General features: G+C 43.5%; 1 protein-coding gene across 2 annotated transcripts in view; it reads right to left on the bottom strand.

Annotated features, from left to right (window-relative positions):
* Positions 1-8,000: 8,000 nt before the first annotated feature.
* Positions 8,001-22,566, bottom strand: part of LOC144682607 (interleukin-13 receptor subunit alpha-2-like) — a 62,930-nt gene continuing 48,364 nt past the window's right edge. Inside the window, exons 5-11 of one of the 2 annotated variants that reach the window (XM_078545098.1) lie at positions 20,980-21,100; positions 20,716-20,885; positions 20,479-20,603; positions 14,890-15,040; positions 12,665-12,758; positions 11,118-11,208; positions 8,001-10,127 (exon numbers count right to left, since the gene is read on the bottom strand). In XM_078545098.1, the coding sequence (XP_078401224.1) occupies positions 10,041-10,127; positions 11,118-11,208; positions 12,665-12,758; positions 14,890-15,040; positions 20,479-20,603; positions 20,716-20,885; positions 20,980-21,100 (839 nt within the window). In that variant the 3' untranslated portion in view covers positions 8,001-10,040. The remainder of the gene's footprint in view (positions 10,128-11,117; positions 11,209-12,664; positions 12,759-14,889; positions 15,041-20,478; positions 20,604-20,715; positions 20,886-20,979; positions 21,101-22,566) is intronic. The other variant, XM_078545099.1, reaches the window with a different exon arrangement.

Here is a 22,566-nt window from a genome sequence, read left to right as displayed (position 1 = left end):
TAGCCCGCCTGTGCGCCTGTGCGGCTCTGCCTCCCACCCCAGCACCTCCTGTCCTGAGCTGTTCTCCCCATTCTTTTGATACCTCAACCGAACTGTTCTCGGGTAAGCTTACTGCACTAACTACGGATGGTAAATCAAATATATTCACCCACTTTTCAGAGCCGTCCCGAGGATTCGATCTGAGGATCCTGCCAACTACGCCAAACTGTTGTGGTATCTTTGACAAACGGACCACAGGAGGCTCAGGTACAGGTTACGATCATTTATTCAAGCAATTGCAAGGAGAGATCCACCTCAAGCAGCTTGAGGTAGCACTCTGCTAAATTACAAGTATTCAGCATATTTATACATTGCAGGTCATGTTTAAGAACATCATTCAGATTCCAATCTTGTCAACATATAGATACACACATCCCCCTACACCCAGGCAGAGCTTTCTCCCCAATCTAAACTGGAACCACCTGGCCTTTCCTAATCTGCTGAAGACAGGCTCAATCTTAGTTGTTTTTTAATCTAAGTCTCCAGTCTAACTCCTCAGACACCTAATCTACCTTATTTGCATTACTCTATGCCCAGCCTGGCTCCCAGGATCTTACTGATGTTCACAGGCCCTGAGGGTGTACAAGGTTCATATGGCAGTTTTTAACTGTTGATGTACTTGCTGGCACTGGTTGTTTGGAGATTCAAGCAATTTCATTCCCTTACAATAGATTCTCACTGTATTCATATATTCCCCCTAACAAGGTCAATCATTTCAGTCCCAATACATTACTACAGAAGTTCCTCAGGGTAGTGTCCGAGGCCCAAACACCTTCAGCTGCTTTATCAATGACCTTCCGTCCATCATAAGGTTAAAAGCGGAACTGCTTGCTGATGATTTCGCAATGTTCAGCACCATTTGCAACTCCTCAGATACTGAAGTAACCTGTGCCCATATGCAGCAAGGCCCAGATGACATTCAGGCTTGGGCTGATAAGTGGCAAGTAACATTTGCGCCACTCAAGTGCCAGGCAATGACCATCTCCAACAAGAGAGAATCTAACCAGCGGCCCTTGACATTCAATGGCATTACCATCACTGAATCCCCCACTATCAATACCCTGGGGTTACCATTGACCAGAAACTGAACTGGACCAACCAAATAAATACTGCAAGAGCAGGTCAGAGGTTCGGAGTATGGTGAGTAGCTCGCCTTCTGACTTCCCAAAGCCTGTCCACCATCTACAAGGCACAAGCTGGGAGTGTGATGGAATACTCTCCACTTGCCTGGATAAGTGCAGCTCCCACAACACTTAAGTAGCTCGACACCATCGAGGACAAAGTGACCTGCTTGATTAGCACCCCATCCACCACCTCCAACATCCACTCCCTCAGGGCAGCAGACACATGGGAACACCACCACCTGGAAGTTCCCCTCCATGCCACACAGCATTCTAACTTAGAACTATATCACCATTCCTGCACTGAAGCTGGGTCAAATCCTTGAACTCCCTCTCCAACAGCACTGTGGGTGTACCTATACCACATGGACTGTAGCAGTTCAAGAAGGCAGCTCACCACCACCTTCTCAAGGGAAATTAGGGATGGGCAATAAAAATGCTGGCCTAGCCAGCGACACTCACATCCTGTGAAAGAATGAAAAAAAAATCTATCAGTTGATACTGACAGCTGGGTGGGTTGCTGAGAAATCCATGGGCTCTGCCTTGGTCACATCTGCCATTTATTGTTGCCGTGTAGTATATTCGACCACTGTAGGTCTGTTAATTCACATGTGTCTCATGTTGATTCTGAATGCTAGAGTATAAGATAGACATTTTAAATTGTTTTATTTTTCTAAGCTTGTACAATAAAGTTTATTTTGTTTGTTCAAAAACTGGAATCTTATGGCTTTATTCTCTTAGTAAGTGTCTTGAATCTCAAACCGTCTACTTCAAACAAAAGGTTACAGGTCTCTAACCAGATTGTACCCAAAATGTGGGGGCTTGGTCCAGGATCATAACATGACCAACACAGAACTGGATTTACAGATTATAGAAGAAGCTGGTTTCGAGGGTGGTCCAGAGTTCATTTATTGTGATGAGCAATGCATCGTAACTGTGCGGGGCAGCAGGCTGGATGGACCAGACAGTCTTCCTGCCAGGCACTGTTGTTGTTGAGAAGGCCAAAGCCCATTCATAAGGACATTGATAAAAGCAAAATACTACAGATGCTGGAAATCTGAAACAAAAACGGAAACCGCTGGAAAAAAAAACACAGCAGGTCTGACAGCATCTGTGGAGAGAGAAGGAGAGCTAATGTTTCAAGTCTGTATGACCCTCCGTCGGAGCTGAAGAGAAGTGGAAATGTGATGAAATGTATACTGCTTAAGGAGGGTGGGGCAGGTGGAGCTGGATAGAAGGCCAGCGATAGGTGGGGACAAAGGAGGGATTGACATGTAAAATGATGATGGGTGATGTCGGGCGCGTTTCCCGATGTCACCGCGCATCACTCAAATCCTCAGTTCGGTGGGTGCCCAGCACAGTTGGCAGCGCGCCCGCCGAACTGTCAACGGCCTATTAAGGCCATTTAGATTCCAATTAAGATAATTAACTGAGCTGCCCGTCCAACTTTAAGGTTGGCGGACAGGCGAAGAGCCCAGGCGGCCTTCGCATTCATCATGAAACCTCATCCACGGGCGGATTGTGGTTTCATGAAGGGTTTATAAATTAAATAGTTATTGATTAAAATTCATTGACATGTCCCATGAGGGGGCATGTCTTAAAATTTTTTTTTGTCTTTATTAACATTTTTAAAGATCAAAATAAGCTCCCTCAGGCAGCTCTGTGCCTCAGGGAGATTTCTTCATTCTTTTGCGCACGTGCGTGAAAGAGCACAGGCCCCAAGTCACCCGCCCCTCCCCCCACCCCCCCTGCCCAGGGAGCACTTAGCGCTTCCGGGTGCACATCACGCCGGGTGGGCCTCAATTGGCCCGCCACACAAAATGGCGGCGCCCACCCCCACCCCCGCCCAGCACCCCCGATGGGGAGAAAATTCTCCCCCAACATTTTCTGTTTCTATTTTATGAGGACATTACTGCCAAGAACAGTGAGCAAATTTCTTAACCTGTTGCAAAAACCAACAAGATTGTGATCACCGGTTTCTCAAAGCATAGTGATGCAACAGGAGAGTCAGAAGATAGACTGGCACTTGAAAAGAACAGTGCAGATGGCACGGTGAACCTGGAAATAACAATTCTACTTTAAAATACTGAAAGGCAAGAAGGATTCAGAGATGGTGATTTTGCACGGTTTCGAGGTGCTGAGGGAAATAAATTGTTGTTGGTCACTTCGGAATTAGTCTTGATTTTGCCACAGTGGTGCCACGAGGATGAGCAAAACAGGATTTAAGTCTTCGGAGTGACAGCTGGATTATTTGGAAAATACATTCTTGAAGGCTTCTGTTCAAACCTCCCACAAAATGAAGTGCACCTCTCCTCCCAACAAAACAGGAGTTCCTTAAGATAAAAACAAAAAGCTAAAAGCTACTGCGGATGCTGGAAATCCAAAACAAAAACAGAACTACCTGGAAAAACTCAGCTGGTCTGGCAGCATCGGCGGAGAAGAAATCAGTTAACGTTTCGAGCCTTCATGGCCCTTCGGCAGAACTGGAGCATAGTTAGAAGAAGGGAGAAATATAAATTGGTTTAAGGTGGGCACCTCCCCATGCCCACGCAGAAGATGCAACACCTGCCCCTTCGCTTCCTCTCTCCTCACCGTCCAAGGGCCCAAACACTCCTTTCAAGTGAAGCAGCATTTCACTTGCATTTCCCCTAACTTAGTCTACTGCATTCGTTGCTCCCAATGCGGTCTCCTCTACATTGGAGAGACCAAACGCAAACTGGGCGACCGTTTTGCAGAACACCTGCGGTCTGTCCGCAAGAAAGACCCAAACCTCCCTGTCGCTTGCCATTTTAACACTCCACCCTGTTCTCTTGCCAACATGTCTGTCCTTGGCTTGCTGCATTGTTCCAGTGAAGCCCAACGCAAACTGGAGGAACAGCACCTCATCTTCCGACTAGGCACTTTACAGCCTTCCGGGCTGAATATTGAATTCAACAACTTTAGATCTTAAACTTCCCCTCCCCCCATCCCCACCCCGTTTCTTTCCCCACCCCCCCTTTTTTTTCAATAATTTATATAGATTCTTCTTTCCCCACCTATTTCCATTATTTTTAAATCTAAAACTAAAACCTTTAGTCTTTCCACCCCACCCCCACTAGAGCTGTACTTTGAATATCCTGTCTTCCATTCTTAATTAGCACTTTTCTCAGACAAATACCACCACCTTCAACACCTCTTTGACCCTTTTGTCTGTGACATCTTTTGATTATCTGCTCATCTCCACAATCACCACACCCTCAATGTGTCTCTCCCCCCACCCACCACCCCCCTCCCCCACCACCCCCACCCACCTTAAACCAATTTATATTTCTCCCTTCTTCTAACTATGCTCCAGTTCTGCTGAAGGGCCATGAAGGCTCGAAACGTTAACTGATTTCTTCTCCGCCGATGCTGCCAGACCTGCTGAGTTTTTCCAGGTAGTTCTGTTTTTGTTTAGGATTTCCTTAAGACCTGATACAATGCCTTTCCGCCACATATAATTGATCAATGGCTGTGGCTAACTCCTTTGCCCCATTTCCCTCAACGTCTGTCCCAAATAAGCTGAAAATAATTGGCGACACTGTATTCGTAGAGCTGTTGCAGGGAATACTCAAGGTGGACGGAGAACACGCTGAGGCGGCCATTTTGTGTATGCTGACTGTAGTTGGGTGTTTCCTTGGTCAAAAGCTTTTGCTGCTATTTTTAACTCACTTCTGCTGAAGGCACTGCTCTCTATACTAAGCATGGGCCAGGATTTTTAGGACGGCGGGGTTTCCTTTCCTGCCCTTCGAAAAGCCAGCGGAGAACACATTCCCGTCGATACTGCCTGCCCCGCGGCGATTTCACGCTCCAACAAGCGTTAATTGACTGGAGATGGGACATCTGCCCCTCGCCCAGATGGAAGTCCGACTCCGAGAGCCGCTAGCCAATCCGATTGGCCTGCAGCTCTCTTGTCCCGAGACAACCAGAAGATTCAGCGGACAGGAGTGGGACTGCGTGGAATCCCCAGAGCCTAAGTCCAGGACTGGGTAAGTGTGGGGGGGGGTCGTCTCAGGGCGGGGTGGGGAGATGAGGCACAGATGTGGGCAGAGAGGGGTGCAGGGCTGTTGGCAGAGAGGCCTGGGGGATGTGGCGGTGGTGGGGGGGAGCGGAATCCCTGCAGGAGTTAGGCCTTTTGAGCGGGAGCCCGATGTTAAAAAGGGGGGGGGGCTGCTGATGGAGGTGCCCCCTCCCTGCTTCCTGCTGGAGTCCTGAACCTGGTTCATTTTCGGGCAGCCCCTGTCCCTGAACTCCTCCCGCTAGCCTGAACATTGAGGCTGGTGGGAAACGACCCTTAAGTGGTCAATAATAGCCCACCTAAGGGCCTCAACTGATGTAAGGGCAGGCGTGTTGGCCTAGGCCTCACCCATCCAAGTGTAAAATTGTGGAGAGGCCAAGGTGGACGGGAACCCAGCAGGAAGGCCATGCTGAGAAATTTTACACTCACCCTCGACCTGCCTACAAACCTGCCAACAGGGGAAAGTAAAGTTATGACCATGGATTTCTCAATCCATAATCAACTAGAGACTAGGCTGCAGTAGCGTTTCTGACTGACATGACCTTTCAATTGCTTTAATAATAAAAAGGAAGTGCTGGAAACGCTCAGCAGGTCTGGCAGCCTCTATAGAGATGAGAAACGGAGGATGGAATTTCATTCAGGTGATGGAGGCCTTTCCTGTCTTGCTGAAGAGCCAGCAAGATCCCCATGTTTGCCTCCATTGGGGAAGGCCTGACATGTTAATTTAACTGCTCAGCGGTGGGCCTTGCCTGGGATTTAGGACCCCAGGGATGGAAATTCTGAGATCTGCTGACCAATCAGAGACTGGGCAGCTCCCCATTACCTTTCAGTGTCACCAGGAGTGGGGTGGGGGTTACTGGTAAGGGGAACACTAGCTGCCCCACAGCCATTTAATGGCCAGTTGGGCTTTAACATACTAGAGGCAGGATTTCCAGCCCTCAGGGACAGGAAGTCCCCCTTCAGAGAGCCGACGAGCAGTCAGAGGCCGACGACCTCCAGCACTTTGGACATGCGTCACTGAACCATTCCTGACAAGCGGCACTGATTTGCCCCAGATGAGGTCGAGAATTTCCTGATGAGAAATTAACATTTCATGGCTCTTTAAAAGAAGCTTCTCTGTTGGCCAGCAGAAACCGTTGTGGCAGGGAAGTGGGATGCTTTGGGTAATAAAGGTGCGTGAGTATTTGGAAATATCACACTTAACAGAATAAGTTTCTCTGACACCAGACGCTGAGAAAGAGTATCGTAGGGAAAAAAGTTAAGTGAACCTGTAACACTGATAGAGGGTGTGTATTGTTACCAGGGGCTCGACTTACCTTAGCTACTATTGTGAGGTTATTGAGCCCTTTTCTGCACCATGTGGCAATTCTTGGTTTGGTGAAGCCTACGTTAACCATTCTGCCATCTCCCTCCAGACAAGACTGCACAGGTCCCCTATGGAACTTGTGGCCCTCGGAGATCATCAGTCTCCCCAGGTCCTCACTTCTACCAGAAATATTTCCACAGATTCATGGGTGAACCTAGGGCCATATCAGCTGCTTATTGCCCCAAGGCTGCCGTTCCTCCTGCCTTGTGGCTGAGAAGTGATGAGGAGAATTTTTTTCCCTCGGAGGGTTGTGAGTCTTTGGAACGCACTTCATCAAAAGGCGACGGAAGCAGAGCCTTTGAATATTTTTAAGACAGAGGTAGATAGTTTCTTGCTAAACAAGGAGGTGAAAGGTTATCGGGGGTAGGCAGGGATGTGGGGTTCAGGTGACATTCAGATCAGCCATGGCCTTATTGAATGGTGGAGCAGGCTCAAGGGGCCAAGTGGCCTACTCCTGCCCCTAGTTCGCATGTTTGTATGTTCCCTTTGACTGAATCACAGACTCACAGAATCACGCAGTGCAGAAGAGGCCCTTCAGCCCATCGAGTCTGCACCGACACGTGAGAAACACTGGGTCCAGTCTTTTAAAGACTGCATTAGGACTGTACTTTCATTGCCTCCCAGCAGCTGTAAGTCAACAAAAGCTGATTTCCTGGTCACCAAAATACATTCAATGGCTCGTGATTGTTGTGAGGGAAAATCATAGTGAGCCTGGTAGTTTCATGATGGTTGGTGTTAGGACCCGTCCACCACAAACAGGAAGAAAATTCAGGCCTTCCTATTTTGAGTTTAAGAGAAGGAAGGGAGAAAAGTTCAGAGTAACACCAATAACTGTGACATAATTTACGTTCCTCCCCACCACCCATCTTCCAGTGCACAGCCTATAAATATCTACATATCAGATTGTGTTCATGTACACAGCTGGAGCTGAAAGCAAGATGAAGGAAATAACTTCCATTTGTTTATCCATCATTTCAAATGGATTCAGCAATGATCCTTTCCCTTACAGGTTAAATAGTGGAGACACAGAGGGTTACATTGGATATATAGTACAGAGACAGGCTATTCGGCCCAACCAGTCCATGCTGGTATTTGTGCTCCACTCACCCCTCCTCCCATCTTTCCTCATCTAAATAGGTCATTGTAACCCTCTATTCCCCCTCAAGCCAGATGAATTGTCCTCCACCTATATATGGGAATCTCATTCCCTTCACAACACGGAATGCCACAGCTCAGGAACATCAACTGCAAAATCACAAAATGACCCCCTACGGGCAAACTTTAATTAAAAAAAACATCAGGATACATGTGTATCAGCCTCTCTATACAAATCAATACCTGGGATCACTTATCATGTACAATTCAAACTCATTTAGACAATTTAATTTTACCACATGGCTATTTGCTTAATGTAAGAAACTAAAACACACACAGATCATTTTAGGTTTTGAAAAATTAAAATCTTTAATACAGTGTGACAGTCTCATGAATCACAGACAGTAGTCGTTAAAACAACGTACATCCCCGAATTCTTTGCACATTTCTCCACCTGATAGCTGCGAGGCTGCTTTTAAAAAAAAACACTTGAATTAAAAATGGTAATAATGTTTGAGCTAGGCTGGACTAGGTAACCACCATCAGGCTATTTAGCTTAAAAATGACTTCTTGTTGTAGCAGTGATCTGCTTCACACATGCCAACACATTTCCACATCTGCTCAAGACCTTTGCACAGAAACAGCTGTTGCATTAAAATTTTCCCACATGATGTGAAAAAAGCAACAAAAAGGGGAAGTCCAGTCAGATTCTATGGTGTGGAAAGCGCTAATTACGTTATTAGCAGGAAAACACTTCAAAGTATTAGTCTGAATTTATTTTATCCTCTATTTCAGCAACCTCAGTGCGCTAATGAAAATGAACACCACCATTAAAATAGCGGACGAAGATGTTAAGCAGTCCGCTATTAACAAGTCTATACTGGGTCCCAATGTGTTGAGTCACTCCATCCTTATTATAGAATCTAGTAACTTCTTAACAACAGATGTTAGGCTCACTGACCTAAAATTCCCTGCTAATCCCCTCTCGCCTATCATCAATAGTAGAATTTGCAGTATTGATTCCTGAATCGATAGAGCTGTCAAAGAACATAGTTAGGGAATCTGCAATATTCTCATCTATGTCTATCAAATCCCTGCATTGGAAACCATCTGGTCGTGGGGGCTTTGTCAATCCGCGATGTTTTTCAGATTTACAGAGCAATAACACAGCTCACAAGAAACTATGCAAATGGTCAGTAAAATAAAGTTTAAAAGCATTTAGAATTACTTTCACATTGTTCAGAATTTTCATCATTTCCTTACCTAATCACATTTTCCCCATTGACAAAGTAAGATAGAGACAGCAGAGTTCAGCAAACATAAAAAAACAAAATGAAGCTATATTTTGACAAAATGCACACCCATTGCTAGAAACAGCTCCATATTTAAGGTCGGGGGCTGAGGGTGGTGGGGAGGTTTGTGGGAATTGAAGTTAAGTACAACAGAATAGGTTGCAATAAAGCAGAAAATTCTAGAAATACTCAGCACTCTGGCAGCACCTATGGAGGGAGATACAGAGTTAATGGGCAAAACCCTGCTGTCAGGAGCAAATGGGGGTCCTCACTTGCCGAGAGTCGGATCAGATCAGCAACATTCCCAGAAGCAGTCTCCTAATTAGTTGCCTCCAAGTTTGCCACTCAATTAAGGATTTTGAGCCGGAGTTAAAGGCTGCCGGCCCAATCAGAGGGCTGACATCTCGGCAGCCCTACCAAGAGAGGCAGGTGCTGCTGATGCAGATCGGAGACTGTGAGGGTGAACCAACATGGAGGTGCCTTTGCTGGCCTGCACATGAAATATTGAAAAGTGACAAATCTATGCAAATGGGAAACCCCTCAGTTGCACCTGTCTCAGCCACGATTACGGCCTCCTGCGCATGTAGACCCTATACCCAGCATGGAGCCTCCAGCTCCGATGGTCTCCCTGGATTGCAGCAGGAAGGCCACCTCCACTAAATTGTGGGGGGGGAAGGGGGGAGGGTTAGTGGTTAGTGGCTGCTCTACCAGCAAAAGCGCCCTTCTAAATTGCCCCCACTGTGGCCTTAAATATGCAGATTGGCTGCACCTCCATGGTTCAGGCAGCCAATCCAATTCCCAGGCCACCCCTGAGAAGACTGCATCCCACTGCATCTCCATACTATTTTCCCACCTTACTCATCTCCAGCCCACCACCATGGGGCTGGGAAAATTTATCCCAACATTCCTGGTCAGTGACGCTGCTTCAGAACTGATCCTGAGAGATGTGGAAACCTTGACTGACAATAACTAGCAGTTTTTAATAGATAAGGCATGGGTGAAGTGAAGCATCCTGAACATTGGTTTGTGTACACACAGGTTTATGGCAATCTACCAGGTGCAAAGATTTTTTGTGATGAAATTTTCTTCATTCATGCTTCAGCCTTGGGACTTTCTTCAATGACAACTGGATAGCACTCATCAGCTTTTGAGATTGGTATCTGACAGTTGATCCAATTCTGTTGAGGAAAGAAAAGCCCAATTTAATATTAATGGTTTTGGTTTGCTTTAGTTACCATAGAGTCATAAAATGATACTGCAATGGGGCAGGTCCATCATGCCTGTGCAGGCTCTTTGAATCAGAGAATCATAGAATGGTTACAACACAGAAGGCTATTCAACCAGTTGCATCTGTGCTGGCTCTCTGAAGGAGAAATTCAGCCAGTGGCACTCCGGTGCCTTCCCCCATAGCCCTCCAGCATTTTCTGTTTTTATTCAGAATAGATTTTCCTTCCGATTCAATCAGCTCATATTCCATCAGGTCTTTTTTTACAGTATTCAGCACCTAATAATGATTTGGCTTGAAACTGGTGACATGCCTCCAATTTTGATGTGAGTGTCTCTATATCCTTGTTCACCAGAAACCAATAAAACACTCCTCTAGCCCTCCATAGAGAAACTTAAATATAGTTTGGGTGAACCTACACTTCGTCTCCCATCTCATCCAATTAGTCAACCCTCCTTGATTATCAATGCATCCTAATAGCTGATCAATGAGATGTAAACTGGGCAGGGTCTATAACTAGTGGGGGACCTGCTGTACCAGATTACCATGCATACAGTAAAGACAAATGTTTACTCCATAAACTCTGATTCCCCAGTTGTGTTATTTCTGTTTTGTTGACCTTGAGTAATGAAATGTTTGAACCCTGAGGCTCTCTGGCACTTGGATCATCAGACAGGATCAGTACTCATTCTCAGATGAGACACAGAGTGAGAAAGAACAAGTCTTGATATAACACCTTCCACTTCCAGGTGAGGGCACTCAAATTTGAAACTCATTACCTGTAAAAATGTTTTTTTTTTATATTGCATGCCTGAGGAGGAATTACTTCTAAAATTGAGTTTTCCATTCCATGCAAAACACAAAATGCTACATTAGATACAAATAATCAGGCGATGAATATTTGAATTTCTGACCATGAAGCATTTCATTAGTGTATGCTGACCTGGAAATCACCGTTGTATTCCTCAAACAATGTTTTGTACTTCTTTTGAGGATCGGGGATTGGTTTGAATACAGTTTCCAACACTTTGCACCTAAGCAATGTTAAACACATTAATGAAATCCACATTAGCTTTGCATTATTTTACATAGAAATACAGAAGAGCGTTTGGGGTAGATTGTGGCTTTGTGCGATAGTGAAGAACCTGTGATATCAGATCAGTAGCCTGTTGCAGGTCTCTCCCTATTAGTATTTCCATTGAAGTCAATGGGAAAGCTGTAAAATAAATGCCAACTCCTTATCACCCGTTATACACTATCCCACCAAGTCAAAATCTACATTTCTGTGCATTAAAACAAATCTAAAATGCAAGTGAAAATAATATGATTTATACACCACCCCAATGGGAAGACTTTGCATTAGCTTTACCATTGTGATTTCTATAGTATTATTTTAAATAAGATCAGAATTTTCTGAATGGGAGCCTTAGCTCAGGTTTTTATGCAGTGTCGCTATCATTGGCCTCAGTGACCCTGGGTTAGGAAATGGAATGCCGACCAGGGTTGAGGCTTTCACACATTGTGTTCTGTGTGTAAACCCCTGAAAAAGTCCCACACAGGAGTGCTCAAGAAGGAAGACAGGAGCTTTGTCCCAAAGGAGAGTTCTCCAGAAAGAAGGCAAGATACATGTTGAAGAGAAGTGTCCTGGTGAAGCAAGTGGGAAGAACTTAGTCAAAGATCGCTCCTTAGCGACCTATCATCATCTTAAATTCACCACTGAGAAGTAATAGCCTGATTTAATTTTTAACTGTATACTTATCAATGGGATTGGTCCCAGTAAACCAAGCAGGAAGCGTTTGGTCAAAAATCACTTTGAAGTGACCTACAGTCATCTCAGATTGACCACTGATGAGTAACTGTCTGACTTAATTTTTGACTGTGTGCTTATCAACCAAGCAGGAAGATCCTAAGTGACCTATAGTCATCTCAGATTGACCATCTGTCTGATTTAATTGAAACTGTTTTATTTAAAATTCTCAACATAAGTGTTGGATTTAGTGTGGGATTGTGTCAATCATAATTTTTGGTCTCCAAACGTAAGAAAAAGGTAACATTATCTGCAACTGATTTTGCCTATCTTCAGAAGAAAGTAGTGAGATGAGAACATGCGAGACAGAGAGAGAGAAAAAGAAAGAAGGAAAGAAAGAGAAAGGAAAAGAACAAAAGACAGAAGAAAGGTCTGCAGTTATATTTCCTGCTGTGATTTAGCAGGAGATTGGTGAGCACCACCCAACCCAACCCCCACAGGCGAATAGCGTAAGTTTCCAGTTCAGCTGCTTTTCGGAGGGCTCTCCTGGTCTCACAACAAAGCTGTGGCAGGAGATTGGGAGAAACCCTGTGAATTTCAGGGGTCTTGACTTTTAACAAGGCACCGCAGGGCAGCTGAAATGGTCTGGAGCTGAGCCTCGATGCCAGTCAGTGCATCAGGACAGGAGCCGGGAGAACCCCAACACTAGTTATAACTCAGTTAACCTCTGCATGGAGAATTACCTTCTCATTGCAAACAGTAGAAGCAACAGTGCCAGCGTTACGATAATGACCAATACAATCAATACCCAAAATGAATTAAACGACTGGGTTGGTTCTGTAAATAAACAAGGCGGTTATTATAGGTCATAAATGTTAATCATTGTTTCAAAAATTATGGAAATTGATTAAAAAGAAGTTGCAATGTGATATATTGTCAAATCGATCAGCATGAACGCATTCCAAGGTCGTCATCTTGTATTCTCTGCCTGAAGGCCGTTCTGACACACAGAACCACGTCCTCCACCACAGGTAGGGTAAGAAGGCAGATCCTGAATCCACCCCAGCCAGAACAAGGATGGAACCCGGTGCTGTGGGCACCAATCTAATCAACACCAGCCGTCCAACCCACTGAGCCAACCTGTCCCCCCACAAGGAGTCCGAGTTGCTGTGGCAACATGCACTTCTATGTGCATGTTGTAGTCTGGAGCTGTGGAGAGTGATGGTGGAGGATCCGATTTGTTTCCACCGCATGGCTGACCAAGAATCTTACTGCTCGCCATTGGCATATGTTGGAAGGATTTACAAGTTGATATGCAAACTGTTTGGCCGCATTATGAATGTACCTTCCTGGGCCATCAGGTCCTGGAGAGGGACTTGAACACAGAGCTTCTGGCTTAGAGGTGGGGGCACCACCCACTGCACCACAAGACCTCCATATTCAAAGGTATGGTCTTAGAAATCAGATGGCACCCTCATTTGGTATGTGCAGTGTATGTGGTGTGCAAGGACTGAACACTAATTTCTCATAACCAGATTTCCAGGCCTAGTTTCATTAAGGGCAGCAGATATATGGGAACCCCACCACCTAAAAGTTCCCCTCCAAGCCACTCACCATCCTGACTTGGAAATATACCGACATTCCTTCACTGTCGTTGGGTCAAAATCCTGGAACGCCCTCCCTAACAGGACTGTGGTTGTACCTATGTCACACATAGGTACACAACACCACATGCAGCGGTTCAAGAAGGCAGTTCACCACCACCTTCTCAAGGGCAATTAGGGATAGGCGACATTTATTGCTGATCTTTTCTGTCCACTTGAGAGAGCAGACAGGGTTTAACATCTCATTCAAATGATGTCACCTCCTGCAGTGCAGCAATCCCTTAGCTGGAATGTCAGTCTAGATTTTTGTGCTCAAGCCCCTGGAAAGGGACTCAAATGCAGAATCTTCTGGCTCAGAGGTGAGAGTGATGTTGTCTGACCTGCTGAGTGTTGTCAGTATTTGCTGTTGTTAATTCAGATTTCCAGCTGTATTTTGTTTTTGTTTGAGTCTGTAAATAGACACATCTGACTAACGAAATGGAAAATTTACATCTCTCCATGAAGGAACATTGTCAATGGAATTCTCAAAAACGAGCATCTTTTAAAAAAAGTAAACATAATCTAGCGCATAACCCAGAGCTAATTAATTGTTCATGAATAATCATTACTACATTATGGGTCAGCATTTAAAATTCAACATACACTGGTGACCCAGTTTTATTTGCTATCCATTTTTTTTTTAAAGCAAGATATATCTATGTCCTTTCAGAGAAATGCTTCTTAGATAAACCAGAGTTAAAGCAGTTTGTTTCTAAATGCATTCTGGAGAAAGTGCAGTGGCTGTGGGACTAATTGGATAACCCTTTCAAAGAGCCAGCATAGCCACGATGGGCCAAATGGCCTCCCACTCTGCTGAATGATTCTGTGCTTTACTCTTTCGTGAATTAATCATTGACTTCTTCAACCTGGCAACCTCCCCTAATAAAAAAAAACTCAGTGGTCTTGTCTGCACAGGAGAATGAAACTCAGAAGACAGAGGAAAAGAGGCACCGCATCTCACAATGCCATTTTGTGCAGGATAATAAGGTTCCTGTCTATTTCCTTCAGAAACCTAGGCTGGCTACATCCAGGCCTTCTCCCAAATCACTTTAGGCAGGCTTCAGGAGTGGGAGGGGTGGGGGGAAAAAAAATCAACAGTAAGTTAATTTATTCTCATTTTCATCTCACTAACACCACATTCAAGCTGAAATACGAGCTGGTTGAGAAAACCTGCCCACATCCTCACTGGCAGCAGTTACGGGAAACTTACAGGTTTCAAAAATATTCAATCCATGCCACAAAATAGGAACTGTGAGAAATCAATATGCCTCAATGGTCATAACGATGAGCAAAGGTTCAAGAAAAGAAAAATACAGAAAACTCACCAATGAAATCCTCATTGCTCCAGTTACTCCAGTTATTCCAGATCTTAGCCTCCTGGCAATATTTTGATCTCATCCTTACTTTCACTGAGTAACGTTTTGTTGGGTTGATGTTTACAAGAACATACTTTGGTTCATCAACGGTAATTAAAAGCTAAAACAAAACAGTTAGTGATGCAGACTTTGTGCACTGAAATGCCTTATAAAGAAACCAGAGGAGAGATGAGAGGCATTTTCCTTTTTTACGCAGCGAGCTATGGTGATCTGGAATGATCTGCCTGAAAGAAATCTTGGAAGCAGATTCAACAGTAACCTTCAAAAGGGAATTGTAGGCATACTTGAAAGTCTACGGGGAAGGAGCAGGGAATGGGACCAATCGAATAGCTCTTTCAAAGAGCCAGAATAGACATGATGGGCCAAATGGCTTCCTTATGTACTGGTGATTCTATAGTGGATTCTATTTGTGTAGGCCTTCCCTAATTCTTTCTTAGAAGAAATAAGAAATTGGCTCTGAAATCCCATTGGGGTTCTATCGGTCTCCTGCAAGAAGGGAGGGAAGAGTTTATGAGGGAAATTGCACAAACGGCTGGAAACAACCATTCCCCTGAGGGAGTTTTCCCCGGAGTTATGACTGGGAGAATAACATAGATGCAATGAGGGTAATGCTAGATAAGTACACAAGTGAGAAAGGAATAGATGCTAAAGTTGATAAAGTGAAGTGAAGTAAGGTCGGAAAAGGTTCATGAGGAGTGTAAAGACTGGTATTGAAGCTACGGGGCAGAATGGCCTGTTTCTTTGCTGGAAAATTTAATGTAATTCTAATTTATGAGATTCTGTGGAAGATTACTCTTTGGTAATAGCGATTGGAGAAATAAATAGAGAGGATAGTGCATCTTACCTACTAAGATCCTAAGATCAATGGCCAGAATATTTGGACTTCCTTTGCATATGATGCAGTACCAAGTACAATCTCTCATATTTCAGACTTTTAGTCATGCAAGTAATATAATTTTGGCACTCATGTTGTGAAATCAGCTCTACTTTTATGCAATACAGGCATTATACTTATAGTCCCTACTTAAAAAGTCTGAACACAAGAGATAGGAGCAGGAGAAGATCAAGCGGGCTGTTGAGCCTGCTCCGCCATTCAATACGATCATGGCTCATCTGGGGCTTCATTTTCTCTTTCCTGCCCACTCCCCACATCCTTTGATTCCCTGAGAGACTAAAATCTGTCTAGGTCAGCCTTAAATTTACTCAATGATGGAGCATCCACAACTCCATGGAACTGGAAATTCCCACTTGAACTCAACGGACCTTTGACTGGTCTGTCAAATTTTCTGCCCCGCCCGCGACAGTTCCCGCAATAGGCCTGACTAGAAAACTCCAGCGAAAATATTTGTTCCATGTCTTTTCCATTTCCTCATTCCCCATAATTTACCCTGTCTCTACTTCTAAGGGATCAACAGTTACTTTAGCTACTCTCTTCCTTTTTATATACCTGTAAATGTACTTACAATCTGTTTTTATATTCCTAACTAGTTTGTTTTCATAATCTATTTTTTCCCTTCTTAAGAACTGTTTGGTGGCCCTTTGCTGTTTTCTAAAACACTCCAAATCCTCCTTGTGGAGTGGGGGAGTTAGAGGTGTAGTGGTAATATCACTGGACTAGTAACCCAAAGTCCCAGGTTAATCCTCTAGGGACATGGATTCAAGTCCCAGGTAACTAGTGGATTATAAATTCAAATAACAAATCTGGAATATAAAGCTAATCTTTAGTGGCCATAAAAACTATGATTGATTGTTATTAAAAAACCCATTGGACCCATAGAAATAAATAAGTATGATCTGATAGCCATGGCAGAAGAATGACATAGGTTTGGAACTGAATATTGAAGGGTACATAACATTTAGAAAGGACAGGAAGCTAGGAAAAGATGGAAGGTTGGCTCTGTTAATTAATGATAGTATTAGGACAGTAGAGAGGGATGACCTCAGTTCAAGAAACCAGGATGTAGAGCCACTTGTGGGAGTGGTGTACACGTCCACTAACAGTAACCACACAGTATGATGGAGTATAAAGGAAGAAATAATGGGAGATTGTCAGAAAGGTACGGCGATAATCATGGGGGATTTTAAACCACAGATAGACTGGAAAAATCAGATGGGCAAAGGTAGCCTAGATGAAGAATTCATGGAGGTTTTTGGGATAGTTCCTTAGATCAGCAGGTTCTGAAGCCAACCAAAGAGTAGGATATACTAGACCTGGTATTGTGCAATGAAATAGGATAAATTAATGTCCTCATAGTGAAGGCGCCCTTACGTAGCAGCAATCATAATATGATTGAATTTTACATTCAGTTTGAGGGGGAGAAGCGTGGGTCCAAGAATAGTATTTTAAACTTAAATAAGGGCAATTATGAGAGCATGAAAGCACAGCTAGCTAAAGTGAACTGGCAAATTAGGTTAAGGGATAGGTCAGTAGAGATGCAGTGGTGGACATGGAAGGGGATATTTCAGAATGCACAGAATAGATACATTCCAATGAGAAAGAAAAATTCCAAAGGAAGGACCTACCATCCGTTAAAGATGGTAACAAACTTAAAGAAAACTTAAAGAAAAAGCATATCGTTGTGCAAAGGTGGGTGGTAGGTCAGAAGATTGGACAGAATATAAAAAGCAGCAAAGAATGACTAAAAGATTAATAAGGAGGGAAAAATTAGAGTATGAGAAAATGCTAGCTAGAAATATAAAGACAGATATTAAGAGTTTCTATAGGTATTTTAAAAAGTGAGCTTTGGTCCTATATAAAGTGAGTCTGGGGAATTAACAATGGAAAATAAGGAAATGACAGGTGAACTGAACAGGTATTTTGCGTCAGTCTTTACATCCCAGAAATAGCTGTAAATCAGGAAATGGGAGGGAGGGAGGAACTCAGGAAAATTACAATCACCAGGGAAGTGGTAATGAGAAAAGTGTTGGAGCTGTAGGCTGACATCATCCTAGGGCCTTAAAAGAAGGGACTAATGAGGTAGTTGATGCGCTGGTTTTAATTTTCTTAAATTCCCTAGATTCAGAAAAGGGGTCCATTAGATTGGAAAATAGCGCATGTAACTCCTTTATTCAAAAAGGGAGGGAGACAAGAAGCAGGAAATGATGGCCAGTTAGCTTGACATAGGGACAATGTTGGACACTATTATTAAAGATGTTATAGCAGGGCATTTAGATAAATTCAAGGTAATCAGGCAGAGTTAACATGGTTTTCTGAAAGGGGAATCATGTTTAATACATTTATTGGAGTTCTTTGAAGAAGTAACATGCTGTGGATAAAAGGGAACCAATAGATATACTGTACTTAGATTTCCAGAGGGCATTAGATAAGGTGCTACATCAAAGGTTATTGCAGAAAATAAAATCTTGTGATGTAGGGGATAACATATTGGTATGGATAGAAGATTGGCTGGCTAACAGAAAACAGAAAGTAGGCATAAATGGCTGGCAAGGTGTAGCGAGTAATGTGCCACAGGGATCTGTGCTGGGGCCTCAACTTTTTACAATTTCTATAAAAGACTTGGATGAAAATACCGCGGATATGCTAAATTTGCTGATGGCACAAAGATAGGTAGGACAGTAAGTAGTGAAGAGGACATAAGGAGGCTACAAAGGGATATCGATAGAGTAAGTGTGTGGGCAAAGATCTGGCAAATGGAGTATAATGTGGGAAAATGTGAAATTGTCCATTTTGGAAGGAAGGATAAAAGTGAACTTATTATCTAAATGGTGAGAGGTTGTAGAGCTCTGAGATTCAGATGGATCTGGGTGTCCTAGTGCATGAAATGCAAGAGGTTAATGTGCAGGTACAGCAAGTAATCAAGAAAGCTAATAGAATGTTGTTGTTTATTGTGAGAGGAATTGAATACAAAAGTAGGGAAGTTATGCTTCAGTTATACAGGGCACTGTATATGGGACCACATCTGGAGTACTGTGTACAATATTGGTATCTTTATTTAAGAAAGGATGTAAATGCATTGGAAGCAGTTCTAAGAAGGTTTATTGGACTAATATTTGGATTCGGCGGGTTGTCTTATGAGGAAAGGTTGGATAGGTTAGGTTTGTATCCACTGGAGTTTAGAAGAGAGTAAGAGGCAACTTGATTGAGACATATAAGATCCTGAGGCGTCTTGACAGGGTGGATGTGGAAAAGATGTGTCTGTCCTCTTGTGGGGGAATCTAGAACTGGAGGGAGAACTTTCTCCCCATTGGGGGGGTGCTGAGCGGGAGTAGGCATGGGTGGGTGCGCAGCCGATCGCCACCCACGACCAGCTGTGACCACCATTTTACCTGGGCGGGCCAATTAAGGACCGTCCAGCGTGACATGCACCCGGGAGCGCTGAATGCTTCCTGTGCGGGCGGGGGAAGGAGGCTGAGTAGAGTCCTGCGCGATAGAGTGCAGAAATCTCCCTGAGGCACGGAACTGCCTCAGGGAGTTTAAGTTCATCATTAAATATTTAAACAAAGAAAAAAAAGTGAACTGTTACATGAGCTGGGACACGTCAACGAATTTTAATGAAAACATTCATTTGATATAAAAATCCTTCATGAAATACCCGCCCGTGGATGAGGTTTCATGATAAATGCGAAGGCCGCCTGGGCTCTTTGCCTACCCGAAGCCAACCTTAAGGTTGGATGGGCAGATCTATTAATCCTTTTAATTAGTTTTTAAATGGCCTTAATAGGCCTTTGACAGGCAGGCCGACTCCGGTGTGCGCCTACCGAACTGAAGATCGGAATGAAGCGCGGTGATGTCAGGACGCATGCCCGACGTCACCACGCATCATTTTACACGTCAGTGAGCAGGGCCCACCCCCGCACGCCGACCCGAAGATTCTGGCCCAGGGGTCACCTTTCAAAAATAATGGGTCGCCCATTTAATACAGAGATGAGGAGAGTTTTTTTTCTCGCAGACGGTCATGAGTCTGGAACTCTCTTCCTCAAAAGGCAGTGGAAGCAGGGCCTGTGAATATTTTTAAGGCAGAGGCGGATAGATTCTTGATGAACAAGGGGGTGGAAGGTTACCAGGGGTAAGCGGGAATGTGGAGTTGAGGTTGCAAGCATATCAGCCATGATCTTATTGAATGGTGGAGCAGGCTCAAGGGACCGAATGGTCTACTCCAGCTCTTAATTCGTATGTTCATATCCACTATTCTTTGCATCCATAGAAACCTCTGCCTTTAATCTAATATATCATTAACTTCCTGAGTAGGATGCGAATGGATCTTTCTTGCCGAGTTTTTGTTTTTCAATGGAATATATTTTCGTTGAATATTTTGAATCATTTCTTTAAATGTTTCCCAAAGTATATTAACCACCATACCTTTTAGCCTATTTACCCAATCAACCTTTGCCAGTTCTCCTCTCATACCTTGTAATTGCCTTTATTTAAGTTTAAGATTCTTGCTTCTGGTAGGAGTATGTCACTTCCAAACTTAACGTGGAATTTGGAATTCAATTGTAAACACAATGGTGGGTTTAAAAATATGTCATTTGTTAGCAACACACAAAAGAGTGAAGGAAGGGATGCATATACTTTACCTCATCCAAACCTGAGACATTCAGTTCAAATTCAAAATAGTTATTATAGTCTTGATCTGGAGGCATGTCCCATTTCACAGTAAGATTTTGTAAAACCTTAAGGTTTACTGGTGGGCTGTACGTCACTGAAAGTTAAAGGCACAAAACCATTCACAGTCAATCGACCCTTTCATACATTGAGAAACACAACAATCCAAAAAATATAAATACTACATTAAGAAAAGGGCTATTTCATACCACAGCTTTCTGGATCAATCTTTGTATAATATGGTCTAATTGTTCTAGAATTACTTGATCCCTTGACACATATTAGAATTTCCTTGATGTCAATGTGGTCTACATGACAGCCCTGCACCCCACGCATGTCCATAAAATAATGAGTGCATTGCCTCGTGGTCTCATCCTGACTTAAAGGGAAAACATTTGTAATTAATAACATTAAAAAAATCAGCAGATTTGGAGAAGTTTTAATTTATTACGTGCCCACATTTTGACACTTACCTGTAATACATTATATATTGGGTGTCAGTTGGTGCTCTCCTGCCTTTTCTCCATGTGCAATTCATGGATGAATGATTATACACAATACATGAGAAGTTGGAAATCATTGTTTCTGGATCACCTGCATTCATAAAATAAACAGCATTTTAATTAAAAGACATTGTAATATATGTGGCTCTTTAACAATAATTTGAGGAAACATTTTTAAAAAAGTTATCATGTAAAAAGATCTTGCAAAAAAATCTTGTAAAATTAAATCTAGTGCATGGAGTATAGAATGAAAAACATTGTTCCAAGCTTTTAAGTAGCTCAGGAAAATTAATAAAAAAACTACCCCAGATCGTGCTTTCCTATGTGTGTTTTTTTGGCTACTGATTCTCAGGAATTGAATGCCATGGGTAAAGCCAACACTAATACTCAGTTTGGGTTCCGCCAGGGCCACTCAGCTCCTGACTTTATTACAACATCGGTCCAAACATGGATGAGAGAGTTAAACTTAAGAGGTGAAATGAGTGTGACTGCCCTTGAAATCAAGGCAACATTTGACTGAGTGTGGGACCAATGATCCCCAGCAAAACTGAAGTTATTGGGAACCTGGATAAAATTCTCCACTGGTTGGAATCATTCCTAGCACAAAGGAAGATGGCTGTGGTTGTTGGAGGTCAATCACCTCAGTCCCAGGACATGACTTGAAGAGTTCCTCAGGGTAGTGTCCAAGCCCCAACCATCTTCAGCTGCTTCATCAATGATCTTCCCTCCACCACAAGGCCCCAAAATACAGATGTTCGCTGATGATTGCACAATGTTCAGCACCATTCAGCACCATCAGATACTGAAGCAGTCCATGTCCATATGTAGCAACACCTGGACAATATTCAGGCTCGGGCTTTTTTATAATTTATTCATTCGCGGGATGTGGGCATTGCATTTGTTGCCCATCACCAATTACCCTTGAACTAAGTGGCTCTCTAGGCCATTTCCGAGGGCAGTTAAGAGTCAACCACATTGCTGTTGGCCTGGAGTCACATGGAGGCCAGGCCAGGTAAGGATGGAAGATTTCCTTCCCTAAAGGATATTAGTGAAGCAGATGGGTTTTGACAAGAATTGTTGATAGTTTCATAGTCACCAATACTGAGACCAGCTTTCAATTCTCAATTTTATTAATCAAATTTAAATTCTGCCAGTTGTTATGTTGCAATTTGAAGCTGCACTCCCTGGATATGGACCTGATCTCTGGATTAGTCCTGTGAAAATACCACTGCACCACCATCTCCCTGTAAAGTGATAAATGGCAAGCAACATTTATGCCACACAAGTGCCAGGCAATGACCATCTTGAACAAGACAGAGTCTAAACATCTTCCCTTGATATTCAACGACATTACCATCCCTGAATCCCCCACTGTCCAACATCCTGGGGGTTACCATTGACCTGAAACTTAACTAGGCCAGCCATATAAATGCTGTGGCTACATGATCAGGTCAGAGGCTGGGAAGTCTGCAGCAAGTAACTCACCTCCTGACTCCCCAAAGTGTGTCCATCATCTACAAGTACAAGCTATGTGTGTGATTTTATTTTATATTCGTT

Source organism: Cetorhinus maximus, chromosome 7 (assembly GCF_964194155.1).
Source record: "Cetorhinus maximus chromosome 7, sCetMax3.hap1.1, whole genome shotgun sequence".
NCBI lineage: Eukaryota > Metazoa > Chordata > Chondrichthyes > Lamniformes > Cetorhinidae > Cetorhinus > Cetorhinus maximus.
The sequence above is the reverse complement of the archived record's forward strand: the minus strand, read 5'-3'. Positions and strand labels throughout refer to the sequence as shown.